Source organism: Dromiciops gliroides, chromosome 6 (genome assembly GCF_019393635.1).
Source record: "Dromiciops gliroides isolate mDroGli1 chromosome 6, mDroGli1.pri, whole genome shotgun sequence".
NCBI lineage: Eukaryota > Metazoa > Chordata > Mammalia > Microbiotheria > Microbiotheriidae > Dromiciops > Dromiciops gliroides.
In genome coordinates this window covers 127,631,661-127,650,073 of record NC_057866.1, presented here as the reverse complement: position 1 = coordinate 127,650,073, position 18,413 = coordinate 127,631,661, and the positions used below count along the sequence as shown (strand labels likewise).

At 41.8% G+C, this 18,413-nt stretch overlaps 1 protein-coding gene across 5 annotated transcripts in view; it reads right to left on the bottom strand.

The window, feature by feature from the left end:
- The window catches only part of REST (RE1 silencing transcription factor), a 30,931-nt gene extending 13,053 nt beyond the window's left edge, over window positions 1-17,878 (bottom strand). Inside the window, exons 1-3 of one of the 5 annotated variants that reach the window (XM_043973049.1) lie at window positions 17,552-17,878; window positions 13,251-14,170; window positions 6,501-6,584 (exon numbers count right to left, since the gene is read on the bottom strand). In XM_043973049.1, coding sequence (XP_043828984.1) covers window positions 6,501-6,584; window positions 13,251-14,160 — 994 coding nt within the window. In that variant the 5' untranslated portion in view covers window positions 14,161-14,170; window positions 17,552-17,878. Of the gene's footprint in view, window positions 1-6,500; window positions 6,585-13,250; window positions 14,171-16,229; window positions 16,383-17,148; window positions 17,189-17,345; window positions 17,414-17,551 lie in introns of those variants that run through there. The other 4 variants (XM_043973047.1, XM_043973050.1, XM_043973051.1 and 1 more) reach the window with 4 other exon arrangements.
- Between the last annotated feature and the right edge of the window lie 535 nt (window positions 17,879-18,413).

Here is an 18,413-nt window from a genome sequence, read left to right as displayed (position 1 = left end):
TCGATTGTGAGGTAGTAAGTTTTAACAGAGGAAGTTCTAAGCTCCCTATCCAATAAAACAATTCTCGGGTAAAGACAGGCTTATTAACGTCCCATACTGTAGAAATTAGCAGATGAGAGAGACCTCAGCAATCAATAGCTCATATTAAGAAAAAACTAAAAAAAAAAAAACCTAAAAAAAACTAGGGACTTAACTGATGGCAATTTTTATGCCTTTTCATCATATGTAATTCTTGCTCATGTCTTCCCACAAATAACACAGAAGACCTAGCCAAGGTGCTAAAAGGCCTTTGGTTTAGTCTTATGTTTTATGTATCTATGAATCTGTATATCTACAGCCCATTTCACTTTTCCAATCATAAAGTATTCTTAACAATACTCCTTATGGCACTTCTTATGTATATAGAGATGACCACACGAAATATGCTTTAGCCATTTTTTGTAGTAGCAAAGAAATGGAAGTAAAGTAGGTGCCCATAAACTGGGGGATGGTCTAACAAACTCTAGTACGTGAATGTAGCAGTGTAGTATTTCCTTGTTACGGAGTTTAAAGGATATGAGCAATCATATGAAAGAAATGGATTTTTCCACAAGGAACATATGAATACCTAAAAAAAAGAAATCAAAGAATGCTGTGATAAAATCAGATTTCCCTTCCCCTATTGTCATACAAGAGGGATTAGTTTTCCTAAAATTGAACCTGAGCTGGCATTAGGCCTGACCTCAACAAATGCTCCAATCAGAGGTGTCTAACACTGGCAGCCCAAGACTCTAGATGCATTAAAATGGAAACGTGAAATATTTAACAAAATAAACTACAATGAAACATAGATAATGTTAATATGTAATTTTCTAAGTCAATACATGTCCACAGAATGCTTGTGTAAGTTCAGTGGCCCCATTCTATCCAAGTTTGAGACCATGGCTCTAAAATCATTGCTATTTAGAGAAATATAAATCAAGACTACTCTGGCTTCACCACATACCCAATAAACTCTCAAAAATGATAGAAGACGGAAAGAGACAATGTTCCATAAGCCTTCAAACCCCCCCATTCCACTGGCTGAGGCATATGACCCAAGAAAGCTAACAATAAAAAGAAAGGCCCACTCATGATGATTATCTAAACAGAAGCATATATATTCTACATGCCTAGCTCTAACACATCTGCTGCAGAAAAAACTTTAGATTTGTATACAAAGATAATTAATTAAGATATTCAATGAAAAACTACATGAAATGATCTCTTCCATCCCAGACCTACACAAAAATTAACAAGATAGGTCAGAGACACATATATCCTACAAAGCTCTATATCCAGAAGCAGCAAGAGTGCAGGGCTCCCCTAAGATAGTCCCAGGGTGGGGATTCTGGAAGCCCAGGGAATGGTAGCAGCCAGAAGAGACTAACTCACTGTGAAAGCAAGGCTTGGACTAGGGCACTCCAAGAAGGAACTGTAAGATGATGTAGTATTAACCTTCTAATAGAGGGGAAACAAGTGTTCCTTCAGAATCTTACATCCTTCAAAGGGTACAAAGGAAACCAAATAAGAAAAATAGAAGAACTTGAGCACAAATAGGTTCTATTCTGATGGTTTTAAAGAGGTAAGAGTGAAAGGGAGGGCGCAAAAGGAGAAAGAGTAGAATTCGCTATTTCTCATAATAACTGGAATGGATGAGTAGACTACACCAACATGAAGGAAAGGGAATGGGCAACAGATTAACTATTCTTATTTGAAATGGGGGGGGATTGAAGATACACATGGGCACACAAGTACATGCAGAGTTTGGCACAGAAATACATCAAACTCAAAAGAGAAAACAAGTAGGAGATTGGTGGGGGAAGGTTTAGATGGGAGGGAAAAGTGAACTGAAATAAATTCCTTATCTTGAATAAAAGGAGAGTAAGGAGAAAACAAGGAGAAGTAAAGAACCTGAATCTATCATTTGGGGAATGGCTGAACAATTCTGCCATGAGAATGTAAAAAAGCATGACTACACCATTAGAAATGGCAAAGAAGTTAATTACTAAGAATCCTGGGTGGTATGACCTGATGTGGAGAGAAGTGAGCAGAAGCAGAACAATTAAAGGGGGCTGAAGGGTATATGTCTGTGTCTCTTGTCTCTGAAGTATTAGGTAAAATTGGCTGTGCTGGCCTCTGGGGTGGGGATTAGCCATGGTGAGTCCTCAGTGAAGGGTCCCTTCTGAGTTTTATAGGCTCCCAAACTTGCTGACAGGGGGTAAAGAGACCCTGGCAAAGCAATTTCTGATAACTAAAGACATGAAACTTTAATAGATAAGAATGCCTCTTGATGATTTGTAATGGGAGCACTAGATAACGTGACAACAAGTACTGATCATCTGTAAGGATGCTCCCCTTGATGAACAAGCCTATTTAGGAGACCAAATTTAGATTATGTGGATGAGCCATGAATCAGAAAAAAGAACTTGGGTGTTGGTATTTACACTGTGTGAATGGGAACATAGATGTAGAACTGGAAGGAACATAACCTGCCCCTATGTTTGCTCTCCTTTGGGGATATATAGTTCTGCCTAAATAATCTGTAAGGCTCTTGAAGTCACACCAGGACACTTTGACTACTCTAGTGACATTACAAAGGGTTTGCAGCCCAGATCCATGCAGATTACCAACTGTGCTAATTCTTTATGATATAATTTTCTCCTTAATGATCTGCTACTTTTTAAGATTGTGTGTTATTTTTAGTAAGATTTTATGGTGACTCTGCTAATATATGAAAGGAACCTCATTATCATAAGCTGTTTCCACATGAAAGTATAAAGTTATAGCTAATCACATAAATTACATGTTTATTCTTGTTTTGTTTTGGTTAGAGATTCAAATGCTAACCTCATCCCTAGATTTTAAGGTATATCTTACTTTTGGGGGGCCTGTAGTCCTTAAAAATGTTTTTTGAAAAATTAGAAGGTTAGGACCATCTGAAAATAATAAAAAATTATTAAAACTTGGTCAAGTCCCTCATTTTTTCAATTAGAAAGAATTCTGGCTCCAGATTTTATCAATTATTTAATAAACAGAATTAGTATTTCTTTAAAGAAGGTGTTGCAAAGCCATACTAAGATTTGACTTTTGCCATGGTGTACAGCAGCATAGACATTCTGCATTTTGGTATTACTCCCCCTAGGAACAATATTGATACTAGTAAACTGCATTGCAGAAAAAACAAACTGTGCTCTGTAAGTTACTTAAAAATCTTTGCCTTTATAATTAAATGGAACACATAATAAAAGATATATTTCACTTTATAGATATCTACTTATTCCATTAGATTCACATACTGCAGCTCATTTAGCCATTCCCAAATTGTTAGGTATCTCCTTTGTTTCCAATTTATTGGCTATTACAAAAAGGACTTAAATAAATATTTTAGTGTATGTGGAACTCTTCTAAAAAAAGCACCAGCCCCTTGATTCAGGAGGACCTGAGTTCAAATGCAGCCTCAGACACTTAACACTTACTAGCTGTGTGACCCTGGGCAAGTCACTTAACCCCAATTGCTTCACTAAAAAATAAATAAATAAAATTTAAATCTTAACACAACAGAAAAATGATTGTATATGAAATGGTGATTTTTCTACTTTGTACTATTTGCTTTTTTTAAAAGTGTATAATGCAATAAAAATAAACTAGCATTTATTGCAAGAAATTGCTATTGTTTGCCATTGCAAAACCACTTTAAGGTTTGCATTTTTGAAGTCTGCAAAGCATTTTGTAAGTATTATCTCATTTTATCCTCACAACCACCATAGGAAGAAGGTGCTATCATTATCACCCCTATTTTACATATGAGAAAAAAACAAAACAAACTGAGGCTGACTGGTTCAGTGACTTGTCCAGAGTCACACAGCCAGTCATCTTGACTCTGGGTCTAGGGCTTCATCCAGTTTAGTGTGCTACCTAGCTGCCATTTAAAAAAAAAAAACTGCCCTGCTTAAATTCACTCCCTGTTGTCTTCTGTACATTTCTGGAAATGTTGCTTTCCTGTCACACTTTCTTTGTGAGTCCATCCCTGTGGACATCTAACCCTCTTGAACCTCCACGGTACCTCTTCCCTATTACAAAACAGAGGAAAAAATGCTTTTAATGTATAAACATAGTGAAACAAAAGGAATCACCCACAAAGAGGTTATGTCAAGAAGCATGTCTCTGTTTGTGCCCTCTGTTAGGATGGAGGCAGGTGACATGCCCCATCTTATGTCCTCTGGTGACATGGTTGGCCATGGCTTTTTTGTTACTTATTTAAGTTTCATGTCTTTAGTTATCAGAATTTGGTTTGTCAGGGTCTGATCACCCCCCTCCCCCAGTCAACAAGTTTGGGAGCTTGTAAAATTGAGAAGGAACCCTTCACTGAGGACTCACCATGGATAAGTCCCACTCCAGAGGCCAGCACAGCCAACTTTTCCTATTTCAGAGACTATCAGGTGAGAAACACACACAGAGACACATACAACCGCTTTTTAGCTTGGCTAACATATTAACATGATTATCTAAACCCTAAGAGTTCACAAGGGAAAAGCAAGTGGTCCAAGGATATTAAGAGGAAGCTCTCAAAAGACTTCAGAACTACTAACAACTGTGAAGCTCCATTCACTAAGAAAGAGGACTACCAATCAAAACATATTACACTGTCAAGGATGACAAACGGCAAAGTCTAAGTACTGGAAAGAGGAGGCTGGCACACTAGTACACTGTTAGTAGAGCAATGGAATTAGGTGTAAAGAGTGACTAAAAATGTCCAAACCCTTTGATCCAGAGACTCAACGAGGCACACACCCCAAGGAAGCCAAGAACAGAAAGATTCCCCAAATCTAGAGAGCAACACTTTTTGTGGCAGCAGAGAACTGAAAACAAAGTGAATGCCCATTAATGGGGTGAGTCTTAACAACTTGTGGCACATAAATGCAATGGAATATTACTGTGTCTTAAGAGAAGATAAATACTGAATTTACAAAAAGTATGAGGGGCAGCTAGATGGCGCAGTGGATGGAGCACCGGCCCTGGAGTCAGGAGTACCTGAGTTCAGATCCGGCCTCAGACACTTAACAAGTACTAGCTGTGTGACCCTGGGCAAGTCACTTGGCCCCAGTTGCCTCACTAAAAAAAAAAAAAAAAAAGTATGGGAAGACATTTGAACTGAAACAAAGCAAACCATGAAAACCAGTTTAAACAATTACTATAAGAGTATTAAACAAAAAATACAATGAATGCAGCATAATAATGACCAAGTTTGGATCATTCTACCTTTTCCTTATTGTGAAGTAGGAGACTATGAGTATGAAATGTGCATATAATATCTGACAAGGTTTACATGATGCACAGGTTAATTGACTTTTTTCTTTCTCTGAGAAGGATCACCAAGCAGAGGTACGGAGAAGAGTATTTTGGCAAAAGATTTATTAAAATGGCATCAGAAAAATAAGACAGGATAAATTAAATTATAAATAAAGCTCTACAATCTTAAAATTTAATTTATATCCCCTTTGTTTTCTACAACTTCAAGTATTGACCCAGCACAATTAAGTCTCTACATTTGTTTTACTGCTATATTATGCTGATTTCAACTACTTTCCATGTTTCATCAGAATGTCAGTAAACTCTGCATGTACTGTGGTCAAAAGCAATCATAAAAAATATCTCCAAAATACAGCACACGACATAAGCAACATTCCTTCTTACATTCTAAGAAAGAGAATTCCTTTCTATTATCGGTCTATTATAGAGGTTAACATTAAACTTATTTGTAACCCCTTTAGCTCCATTTAAAAAAAGATTTCCACAAGCATGCAACTCAGTGATCCAAACGAACCAGTAATCTAATATATCTTTAATGATATTCTTTACTTAAGTCCTGCTATGATGCCTTATTATGGCAAGAAGGTGAGCCTGGGTTCTTTAAGTCCATACCATTGGAGTGAAAGCTCTGGCAAGTCCACCTAACCTGGAAATGACTCAATTATGAAGAGATTAAGTTTGTTGCCTAGTTTATTAAGTTCAGAGAGGCTCATAACTAGGTTGCAAATATGGTGACACAAACTCTCAAAGACTGTTAATCTGCTAAGAATCTGCTAAATTAAAGGGGCTGCAATCTCCTGTGGTGGAAGGGCCCACAGCACTGAGATTAAAGATACCTGAAGTACTAACACTCATAAAAGTCTAAGTTACCACACATCTATTGAATTAAAGGGAAAACTTCATGTGAATATGTCCACTAGGTGGAGACACAGATTAGTTTAATCACAACATAAAGATATCAATCACATCACTAAGAAACCGCTTCAGTAATTTGCTAGTTTATCAACTGATCACTTATCTAAACATAAGCCTTTTACCAGATTAGTCATCATTTTAACTCCAATTAAAGATTGTACTAAATTAAAGATTGAAGTAAGAGTTCTAAAAGAATCTCCCTATAAAAGTTGTTTATCAACCATGACAGAAGCCCCACCCCCTTTCTTACCAACCTGAATGAGTACGCATATGTCTAGTTAAATGTGTCTTCTGTGAGCTGGAATAGGGACACATAGCACACTGATATGGGCGTTCACCTGCAAATAAATCAATCATACATTAGAAATGTCAATAAAGGCAAAATATGTTGAAAATTTATCACTTACTGACAAAAAACATAAAACATCACTGTCAATGCCCATGCAAAACACAACTGATACATTGGTATGACCAGTAAGTATGCTATAAAAATTATTAAAAAGTTCTTCAATGCAATTCAGCATCTTCATAAATCAGCTTTGAAATCACAACAAATTTTAAAGTTAAGCACAATAAAAATGACCATCCTTCAAAATATTCTCCATCCCTCCTCGTACTTTTAAGTATCCAATAATACATCTGGTAGTAAGTATGGAGCAACATAAATTAAAAAATAGTCTGCCATAGGTGTGGAACTCATTGTCCATTTTTTAAAAATCTGATTTTGACCAGGTTTATATCTACAATAAATAGTATCTATGACAAACAATTATTCAGGCAATTTCTTTTTTTACTACCTACCTCAGACTTATTTCGAGGAAGGTGCTTTTATAAAAGCTTAAATTAGTTAACAGAAATTGGGAATGAGAATATGTAGGCTCAATTTGTACTTGTCTGTGACCTTAAACAAGCCACACGACCTTTATGAACTCAGTTTCCTCATAATATCCCCATACAATGGGAATATTAACACTTTTGTATGATTTACCTCAAAGGGTTACTGTGAGGGTCAAACAAGAGGAAAATACAGGATGTTCCACAAACTTAGCTTCGTTAGTAAAGCTCAAAGCTGCACTAAGACTTGGGACACACATTTGTGAAGTCCATTGCAAAGCTTCATGAACCATACAAATATAGGCTCTTATACAAATATTTTTTCTTAGCTAGCAGTTTTAACAACTTTATGAGGCAGATTAGAATTGACAACCATTTATGAATAAAACTAATAAAAAATTTAAGTTAATGTATATGGATTCTTTCAAGATAACTTGGAAGGCAACAATGAATGAAAAGTCCCAATGCCTGTTCTGCTGTATGTGTGACCTTGGTACATTTAACATCCCTAGGTCTGAATTTTATCATCTATTAGGTCAGGGATGTTCTCTAAGATGCCTTCAAACTATATTTCTATCAGTTAAAAAGGCCAGGAACACAACAAAAAGAATATTTTGCTTTTCCACGACTTCTATTATTGGCCTGTCTTCCCATTTACTATAACTCCACAAGGCAATGAGTTTAAGGAGCTAAGGAAATGATAAACAGTTTCAGGGCCTCCACTCTTAGGTGAAGTTTAAAGAGAAGAGTATCTGTTCAATCCTAATCTTTCCACTACCACCTTTTGCTCACCAGCCATGGCACTTCCATTTGAAAGACAGTCTAGTATAAAAACAAAAAAGACCCTTCTAGCTCTAGATTCATGTTCCTATGATTCTAGGGTTAAAGGCCAGCTCTTTCCTCCTCTCTCTTATCAGCAGGAACTACCATGTCTGACATCCCTAAAAGCAATACAACTGTTTAATCAACAAGCACCTGTAAATCACAACTGTGCTGGGGATACAAATGCAAAAAAATATATATATATATTACAATTAGAGTACTAATATAGTTATATTAACTGAGGATAATTAGGGGCAAGAATCTGGTCATGAGGTGACATACCACAAATGGCTGGAGAGCTGGTTTTTGAGTTTGGAAGATGTGAGTTCATGTTCTGCCTCTGAAACCACTAAGCTGTATGACCATGACATGTCATTTAATTTCTCAGTATTGCAGGCAACTCATTTAAGACAAATTATTTGAGTTATGTATCTGTGTGGGGCAGCTAGGTAGCGCAGTGGATAAAGCACCAGCCCTGAATTCAGGAGGACCTGAGTTCAAATCAGAACTCAGACACTTGACACTTACTCTAGCTGTGTGACCCTGGGCAAGTCACTAAACCCCAACTGCCTCACCAAAAAAAAAAAAAAAAAAAAAAAGTCATGTATCTGTGGAGGAAGTTTCACACACCAGGGAGTTTCCTTTAACTAATGAAATCACAGGTGAAAACAATCAGAAAGGCAATCTGATATAATGGAAAGATCTATTATTCCATTAGACTTGGAGATATTTCAACTCCTACACTTAAAAGCTATGTGACCGTAGGCAAGTTAATTAATCTCTCTAGGCCTCAAAGTTCCTCATCTGCTTAAAAAAAGAGAAAGATTTAAGTGTGTCTACTTCAAAGGAAAGTACTTTGTAAACCTCAAAATACAAATTCAGGTTATGATTCTGTCCTGAAAAAGTGGTGGGGTAGAATAAAAAGCATGGGAGTGAAGGGAGAAAAATAATAACACAACTGACTAACTAAAAGGCCTGAAGACATTGACAACTGGACTTAAGGGGCAACATCCAGCTGATTTTCAATAAAAAACATTCTCCCATGCTGGAAAATGTCATCTTAGAATTTGTGAACTTGAACAACATTTGGGGGCATAGAGGAGTAGAGAGACCTTAAGAGGCTTGCAGACCTGAAGACGACTTTAATAGGAGAGGGCAGGACTCAGAGAGGTAATTTGAAAATCATCTCTTAGGAGATCATGGGGTGCTTAAAAATATGACTTCCTAACATATTGGAAAGGTAGACGAGGGATAAGCATTATTCCCTCTTTAGAGATGAAAACTCTAAAAATAATCTCCAAGGGTCACCATAAATAAGGGAGTAGTGAAACCTGAAAATTCAAAGGTTGATCCTCAATACAAAAACACAAATGAGGTACAATAGTATAATCGAACATATATAAAAAAAAACCACCTCCTAATGGGATAAAATGGAACCAGAGAGATTTAAAAACGAACTAATAGACAAAATGTTATGTAAAAACTATCAAGTTCTTCTGAACTAGGCTATTCACCAATTCTTACCCCACAAAATATTAATCCCTTCTCATGCCCAGCTTTAAAACTCCAAATGAAGTTACCTCTTCAATGAAGACTTCCCTAAATGGAGAATCATCTCTGTCTTGCTGTAGACATTCACAGGAAAAAAAAAAATCACATGCTTTTGTCTCAAAGCTGTGTACTTAGTAGACTCTAAGTTCCTTGAGGGCACAGACTCTGCCCTTTGAGAGGTACCATGGTACAGGGAAAAGCAGTGGCTTTGAGTCAGAGGATGTGAGTTTAAATTGCACCTCTGATGCAAAACAACCGGTTTGGCAAGTCCCTTGACCGTGAAGGACCTCAGTGTCCTCATATGTAAAATGGGGGGGAGAGAAGTCAGACTAAGTGACTTCTGGGGTCCTTCCAGCTCTAAATCTATGATATGATCCTTACTTATTTACCTCTCCCACCTCTTTGCTCGGCATGAAGGAATTTAATGTTTAATGAATAAAACAAATTAAGAACAATATCACAATGAGCTGTTAGATCCATCTAACTCTTTCAAATCTTTCAGTGGAATGCGTATCTTAAGATCTGAAGATTGAAAAGTAGCACAGCACACATCATGAATGGGTAAGATCTACCTCTCTAGTTCATCCATCAAGTTTCCAAAATGACTTCAATGTACTTGGCAGACCCTTCCAATGCTTCTTCCCCTTCACTTTTCTTAGTGATGTCATTTTAAAGTCATTTCCTGATATACACCCCCCCAACTTAAGAAAAACAGTTAAGCCTATACAACACCCTAGATCTAAAATAAGGAAAGATGTTTTATCCTGTTCCTTCCAATACTTTTCAAATTAAAATTCTCAATCACCTTTTACATACAAAGAAAATGGAAAAACTTGTTAGGATGCTTTTCCCCTCTTTTCCCCACCATGTTCTACTATTTCTCAGTCCCTCTCCCCAGAAAACATTTTCTAGTCAAATAAAGAAAATAATACAAATAAGTTTGGATCATGACCTACAGAAAGTTTGATGAAGTTTCAATTATGCACAAATCCAGACAACAGATGTCATTAACATCAGGTGGTGTGAAAATTTTATATGGGGGGAAAAAAAATGAACTGATCAATTCTCCTCACTTCCAACTTAATGGAAGCCTGAATTAATACTACTAATACTCTGCAGAATCTTTTTTTAGCAACTGTATTTTTAATTGAAACTATCATCTAGACAGTATATTAAGTGGGCCAACTTGATTGTGGTGAAGTCAATAAAGCATTTGGCCTGGAGTAAGAAAAACCTGAGTTCTATTCTGAACACAAATACACTAACTAACTGTGGGGATCCTGGGCAAGTCATCCAACCTCTTTGCCTCAGTTTCCTCATCAGTAAAATGGAGATAATTATAGCACCTACCTCTCAGGGTTACTGTGAGGATCAATTGAAATAATAATTTTAAAACACTAAGCACAGTGTCTGGCACATAGTAAGCACTATATAAATGTTAGCTATTATTTCACTGATGAGTAAGTTTTTGAAAAATTCTTTTAAAAATATATTCATGCTAATGAAGGAAGCAATTGTACCAACTAAAATAAGACAATCCCCAACATTTTGAAATGCACTGATTCCTACTTACAAGAATAATTATTTTTCTTCGTCTATTATTTAGATTAATTTGCCTACTAGGAAAGTACATATTGGCTAGGAGATGGGAAAAGGTTGACTAGGAATATCCTGGTTGGTAAAACTGGCTCATGGTTAAACTAGCCAATAAGCCACAAAATGGATAAAAGATACCCACAAATCATCCATCACAAATTGCAGGGCACAGTCCATTAATTACATAATTCAAGAATTAATCCAAATGATTTTCCTATATTGAAGTACAAGGTATAGTGGAAGTTCAATTCAACATGTTTTTAAGTGCACTATATGCAAAAAAACTATAAAAGCATAGAGAGAACATGGAAGTTGGAATCCAGAAGACCTGAGATCCAGTTTCAGTTCTGACATTTCTGCAAAAGGACAAATCAAGTCACTTTACCACTGAGAGTCTCATTCTCTCCTCCTATCTTCTTAGGGAGGACACATTTGACCATACCCCTATCCCACAGTTATAACTGTTAGCAAGCTAATATTAAAACCTTACTTACTAGGGGGCAGCTAGGTGGCGCAGTGGATAAAGCACCGGCCCTGGAGTCAGGAGGACCTGAGTTCAAATCCGGCCTCAGACACTTGACACTTACTAGCTGTGTGACCCTGGGCAAGTCACTTAACCCTCATTGCCCCACCAAAAAAAAAAAAAAAACCAAACCTTACTTACTTGAATGCAGTCTTCATCCCCTTTAAAGACTGAAGGCTTGGTTAGATTTTAGTGTATCTCCACAACTACTGGAGACTTCTGCAGAAGAGTACCTCTCTGAGTCCTGCCCCTCTCCTGTTAAGTCTTCTTCAGGTCTACAAGCCTCTTAGCTCTCTTTACTCCTCTCTGCCCTGTAAGCTGTATAGTATTAACTACACTACTTCACAGGGTTCTTGTGAGGACCATTTGTACAGTTTATAGCGTGCCATGTAAATAAGCACTGATGCAATATTATTTATCAAATACTGTTTTAGCTAGGTGGTCCATCTACTGTGGCTTTCAAGTCCTATATTTTACTGTAATCGAAATGTTTTACCTGCATTAAAAGAGACTCCATTTGAATATACATCATAACTAATCTCACTAACTAGGTTATACAAATGCAAGTCTCTAAAACAGGCCTGCCAACACACCTCAAAATACTGGGTATCACCCTGCTTAGCTTTGGCACCCTTCTGGAAAAACTGCCTATTCTACAGTGGGTACCTAATGTTGATAAACACAGAGCTTTCCAGCTCTTTCCATTTGTAGCCTAAATAATAATATATTAGAATATTTACTCTCTCCAGTGTCCTGAATTATGACTAATTAAGCTCAAGGGTAGTATTTTTACACCATGACTAAAAATACAGGACATGTGAAAACTTCATTGCAACAAGAGAGACAACCATTTATTCATAAAAAATTTCTAATGATAAAAAGACCTTGTACATATAATGGAATATATTGATCTAAACCTGTATAATTACAACACCTAACTGTATTGTTTTAATCATATGTCTTCAAACCACTGAATATTAAAAACAGATTTCTTATGTTCCCATATAAATTGGGAGGAAGGAGTGAATTCCAGAAGACTATAATATTTATGAAAAGAGAAGTGTTACCTTTTGAGATTTCATGAGTTGTACAAAATGAGAATTTTTTATTTTTCCTTAAATTTACCAACTTACTAGGCAGATTCTGTCTTTCCTAAATTGATGTAAAATGAAGGGCTTCTACTTTGACAACTGTATAATTAAAACTGATTCCTTTGCACCATCTAAAAAGGTGGGGAGGGGGGCTTACACTAAAGGAAATAGTCTAAAAAAGATGTCTAGAAGAATGCCAAATGTTAAAGAAAAAAGAAGCACCACAGGTAGATTTTCATATAATTAAAGATTGTTAGCATTAAGTTTACATTATTGCATGTACTGATAAAATGAATTTGTAATTTTTAAGAAGTCCTTTAATACAGCCTACTTCTAATTAATACTGATTAATAAGTTTTTATTTTGCATTCTCAAGTTTATTAGTGTAAAAGGCACTAACTCTAAAAAATAAGTCATCTATCTAGACCACCCTCTTCCCTTCTTAGATGAACACATAAAAGAAAGATCAAGGCACTTGCTTAGGTTCAACAAGTGAGTTGGGGCAAAACCAGGACTAGGCACAAGACCCCTGGCTCCCACAAAGGAAAAACAACACATGGAATGGGGGAAAAACAAAAGGCTCTTACCAGTATGTGTTCGAATATGTTGAATATAATTGTTTTTTCTGTCTGAAAAGTAGGAGCACTGTGAGCAGGTATACACTTTCTTAGGAAAATGATTTCGCAAGTGTTTCTTCCAGTGATATTCACTTACGGTGGTATACGTACACAACATGCACTTATAGACCCTCTCATTCTCGCCTGCTTTGTTGTGGTGCTTCAAGTGAGCCAAATAGTGATCATATCTGTTAGTATTATAGCCGCAACGGTCACATCGGATAGGCCCCTTGGAAAAATCCGCTTCTTCAGCAACAGAAGACTCCGACTCCTTGGTCTGTGCCTGTTGTGCTTGTTTCTCTGCATTTTCCTCTGCAAAAAACTTATTGGCACTGTGGACTCTGATGTGATGCACAAATTCTTCTTCAGACTCTGCTTCATACTGACAAGGTTTGCAGCGAAAAGGCTTGCTCTTCAAGCTCTTGCATTTGTCCTCAGGGGTTTCTGGCTGATAAGGTGTCTCTGAAGGAGGGTCTTTTTCTGAACTAAAAGTCTCTGGAACAGATGATTCATACACAGTCTGAGGGTCAACAACGATGATTTCCAAAGACCCCAATTCCATGTTTTCAGATCTATTTGACTCACTTTCTATTCCAGGAGCTCCTTCAAGTCCCTCCCCATCACTGTCTGAGAAGTTGTTGTCTCCCACTGTGGTCAACTCTGCCATTTGTCTTTCTTCTCCAACCATGTAGTCACAGCAACCACCATTCACTTCTCCAGTCAAGGCCACATTTGCCAACATAATCAGCTGAGGTGCTGCCAGCTCAGCTTTGGAGAGGTCATGTAAGTCGTACATGTCGTTAGGCAATGCCATGACGATGTTGGCATTCCCGGTGAAAAGCCCGTTGCCTCCAGTCTGACCAAGCACCTGAGTGGCCATAACAGCAGCTCTGTAAGCAAAGATCAAGACAAATAAAAGCAAACAAGTGAGAAGAAATATAATTTTAAGGTCTAAAACTGAAGTAATCGATTTCTACTTTACAGCTTTTTGACCTTAAGAAAGTCATATCTTGCCTTTCCCAGAGATTTAAAGGAAACTAGCTCTTCAAGTTACTTAACACTTTTATTTTAATTTATGCACTTTAAGAGCTCTACTGTTCCCTGAAAATCTGAATCCAAGGCCACCACTGAACAGTGGACATGACCTTGAGTGTTCAAAGGCTATGGTGGCAAAATGCAGCTTCAGAAGGCTTATAGGAATCTGAAAACTTCCTAGAGGCAAAAGATGGGCCAACCTAGATAAATTCAGAGACATTCATCCCTTCAAAGGCCTATCTACAACAAGGCTTTTTGGCTACAGCACATCACAAGAAGTCTGGTAAGAAGAAATATTATCTGCACCAGACCAATAAAATCAGTGATCTTCTGAAGTACTGAAATCAAGAGAACTAAAAATAATTTTAAATGCGGTTTAAATCACAACTATTTTTACTACCTCCCAAACAAAATTGCTTTTTTGATTATTTCTTCTAAAAGAAATGTCGATTTCAATATTACCAACCAAGTTTAGTCTATGTTCAAGATGTATTTATTCGGTTTACATTCCTTTCTTGGCTTCTCTACTCCACCCCTTCAGAATTTCAGGTGGAAAAAGTTTACAAGTGACAATTCTTCAGTTTTGCTTAGATCTTATTTTGTCCCTTTCTTTCCAGGTTTTTAGGTATGCAGTTCCACTTCACAGAATTATCAGAACATTTCAATAACCTTGTAGAGCTCTCTCCTCCCCTTCACACCCCTCTACATTTCACTTGTCTCATGAATCAGAAGGCTTTGAGGCCACTGAAAGCCATGCTGTGCATTCATTATATACACACAGACAAGTCTGGAAAGTGGAAGACTGCGATAATTGGTCAACTTAATTGAATTTCATATGAACTCAATCACTAATTCCAGATGACTAACCTATTGTGAAAAGGACCATCGAGTTTGTTTTATTAATTTCTAAAGGCTCCCATTGGTCCAAAAAAAAAAAAAAGGTTAATGGCCCCAATTCCTATGAAAGGAATGTGATATTGATTGGCTAAAAACCTCCTGGATGAAAAAAACAACCGTGAATTTCACTCCTGGGAGGGGCAGCAGCCAACAGGACCAGGAGTAACTTTTTTTTTTTGCATGCAGGATTTGGCCTACTTGCCTGGAAGCCATTACACACAATCACCTTCAAGAAGGCAAGCTGGCCTTAGAGGGGTCTGGCTACCCTCCTTCCACAAACCTAAACATGCCTTGCCTTCCTTAACTATCACCTCGCTTTCTAGAGAAAACAAAGGTCGAACTGAGAAACACTGTTGAGAACCCAGAAGCCCGAGCCAGAGGCATCCAAGTAACCGATTTCCTCCGAGGGTCCAAACAAAAGCCAGTTTCGTTAAGTACCCACAAACTCGGAAGAGTTTTTCATCGAAATACCAACACAGGGAAACCCCAGCTCGCCCGCATTCCCGGCCCCATCGCTCTGGATTCCTCCGTCGCTCCCCTAATAGGCTACGTTTGCTACGTTTTTTCCTCCAAACCAAACTGAACTTTTCGGAATGGGGGAGGGGGGCTCCCCGGCGAGCAAGGCCAGAAACTGAGCTGCAAGCCCGGGAGGCTGCAGACATTCCTCTGTGCTGCTGCTGCTGCTGCCTCGGCGGCGGCTGCCTCCACTGCCGCTGCTGCATTCCTGCCTGAAATAGGCATTCGGCCATTTTCTCAAAATACCCAACACAAAGCAGCTCTTTGCAAACTCTGGGGCTCCGTCCTCCTCTCCCCCCCTCTTCTCTCCCAACAGGCCGCCTAAGCAGGCGGCAGATTTCCCCGGAGCCCGGCCCCAGGGCTTTGGGTGGACCCCCAAACCCTGCCTCGGCTCATCTCTCCTCCACCCAAGACCCTCTTCCCATACTTCGTTCTCCACGACCCCGCGCCCCCGAGATGGGGAAGTTGGGAGAAGAGGGAGAGGAGGGGAGTCAGTTTTACCAGGACTTTTTTTGGACTTGACTTCTGGAGTCTCCCACCTTCAGCTTCCCCAAGAATCCTCCTCCTTCCCTCGAGGATTGAGGCCAAGGCCCAAAGGGTTGGGGGGAGGGGGGGAGCGGCCCAGCTCTGGCCTCGGCGCCTCCGGGAAAAGCGTTGAAGAGAGTGGGAGAGGAAGCAACCCCTCGAGGGTCGAGCGGGTCTCCCCCACCCACGCCGGCCGGGCCCGCCCGCCCTTCAGCCTCTCCCTCCGGAAGTTTCTGAACTTCACTCCCCCGCCCCCCTCACGGCCCGGCGTCCGGAGAGACTGGCGGCCGGGCCGGCCCGGCCGGGCCCAAGGCAGCCCCGGGCCGGCTACGTGCGCCCTGTCCCGGGCCGCGCCGCCGCGCCGAGCAGAACCTCGCGGCCGGCCGAGATGGTGCTGGCGCGGACAGCCCGGGCGCGGCCGGGGAGGGCGGGAGGGAAGGAGCGGCGGCCGCCCAAGCAGCAGAAATCGCTGTCCAGCCTCATTGGCGGAGGCGCCCGAGCCCCACGGCTGACTCAACCCGTCCGGTCCCCGAGTCAACAGCGCCTTCCGGCCAGGGGGAGCGGCTCGGGCCGGGCCGGGCCGGGCCGAACCGAGCCGAAGGGGCGGGGTGGGAAGCGGGGAGGCCTCGAGCTTGGGGGACGGGGGGCGGCGGCGCCGGGCCTAGGAGTGTGTGGGTATGCGCGAGCCGGCCGGGGCCGAGCAAGCCCTCGAGCCCCGCGCCGCGAGGGTCCCCGGGGAGGAGGGAGCGAAGAAGGAAGGGAGGACGAGCGCGCACTGGGCCAGCGGCAGGAAGTTTGTTTCAGGACTAGAGAGCTCCGCTCGCCCTCGAGGTGGCAAGGTGCGCCCAGACCGCCCCGGGCTCCGCGGCGCGGAAGAAAGGAGAAACCGAGTCACCTGGAGAAGGGGAGTCCGGGCCGAAAGCCCCGCTCCGCTGCCGCCGCCGTCCTCGAGGACCCCAACCACCCCACCCCCCAACCTCCGCGACGCTGTTCCTCCTCCTCCTCCTCCCCCGCTCTCCGAGCCAGGCTCCTTCCCTCCCTCCCACCCTCCCAGCCGCGGGGGTGTAACCCGATCCCGCTCCTCGGCCTCACCCCGCCCGGGGCCGCTGCTGCCTGAGCCGCAATATCGGCAAATCAGCCCTGGACAGCGCCTCTCTCTCCTCCTCCTTCCTCTCCCCCACGCCGCCGCCGCCGCCGCCGCCGCCGAGCAGCCAGCCTACCTGAACCCTCACCCCCTCCCCAGCAGCAGCTCCTTCCGGCTGGGGCCCGGGGCGTGGGGGGGGAGGGGGCGGACTTACCGGGGCTCCCGAGGGGAGGGGGGAAGGGGCGCAGCACGTGCGCGTCTTCCCTTTCCTTTTCTTTGTTGAGTGGAGTTTCAGGAATTGTTTGCAGAAGGGGAAAAAAAGCCACCAACGAGTAAAGTTAGGGCTAAGGCCACGGGGGCTGGAAGAGGCCCGGGGGAACCCGGCTACAGGTGGTTCTCACGCTGCAAAGGCTTCTCCGGCAGCTCCTGCCTCCTCTGGGACCTAGTGCGGGGCCCGAGAGAGCAGCGGGAACGCCTGAGCCAGAGTCTCCTGGTGCAGTGCTCGAGGCTGCTGCGCCGCGCGGCCGCCCGATCCGCACATTCCAACACAGGAGGCAACGCGGCGCAACCCGCCCGCGCCGCCGCCGCCGCCGCCGCCGCCTCCAGCGCGACACGCCCCCTCCACCTCCTCGCGCGCGGCCCCGAAGCCGAGGGGAGCGCGCCCCCAGAGCGGCGCGTCCTCGCGCCGCGCGCCCCGCCTCCCGGCACGTCCTGTGGGCGCCTCGGCTGCTGCCTGGGTCCAGCCGGGATTCCGAGCCCGGGCGGGCGCCCTTCGGGCCCCTCACTTTGTCGGCGAGGGGAAGAACCCTTGGGCAGCCACCTTCACTTTCCCGAGGTCCAGGAGGGGCTCTTTAGGACTCGAGATTAGGAGAACCAGGGGGGAAGTGGGTCAAGCACATGGTTGCACCTGGGGGATCGTCTCGGGGGTCTGGGCCGAACTCACCGGATTGCTCTTATTTCTATCTCTTGTGGGTCCAAAGAGAAGAGACTAGGAAATAAACTTAGAGTGCTCCGCCCCCTTCTTTGGAAGTAAAGTTCTGACTGAGGCCTGAGTTCTAGTAATTGACGTATGAACA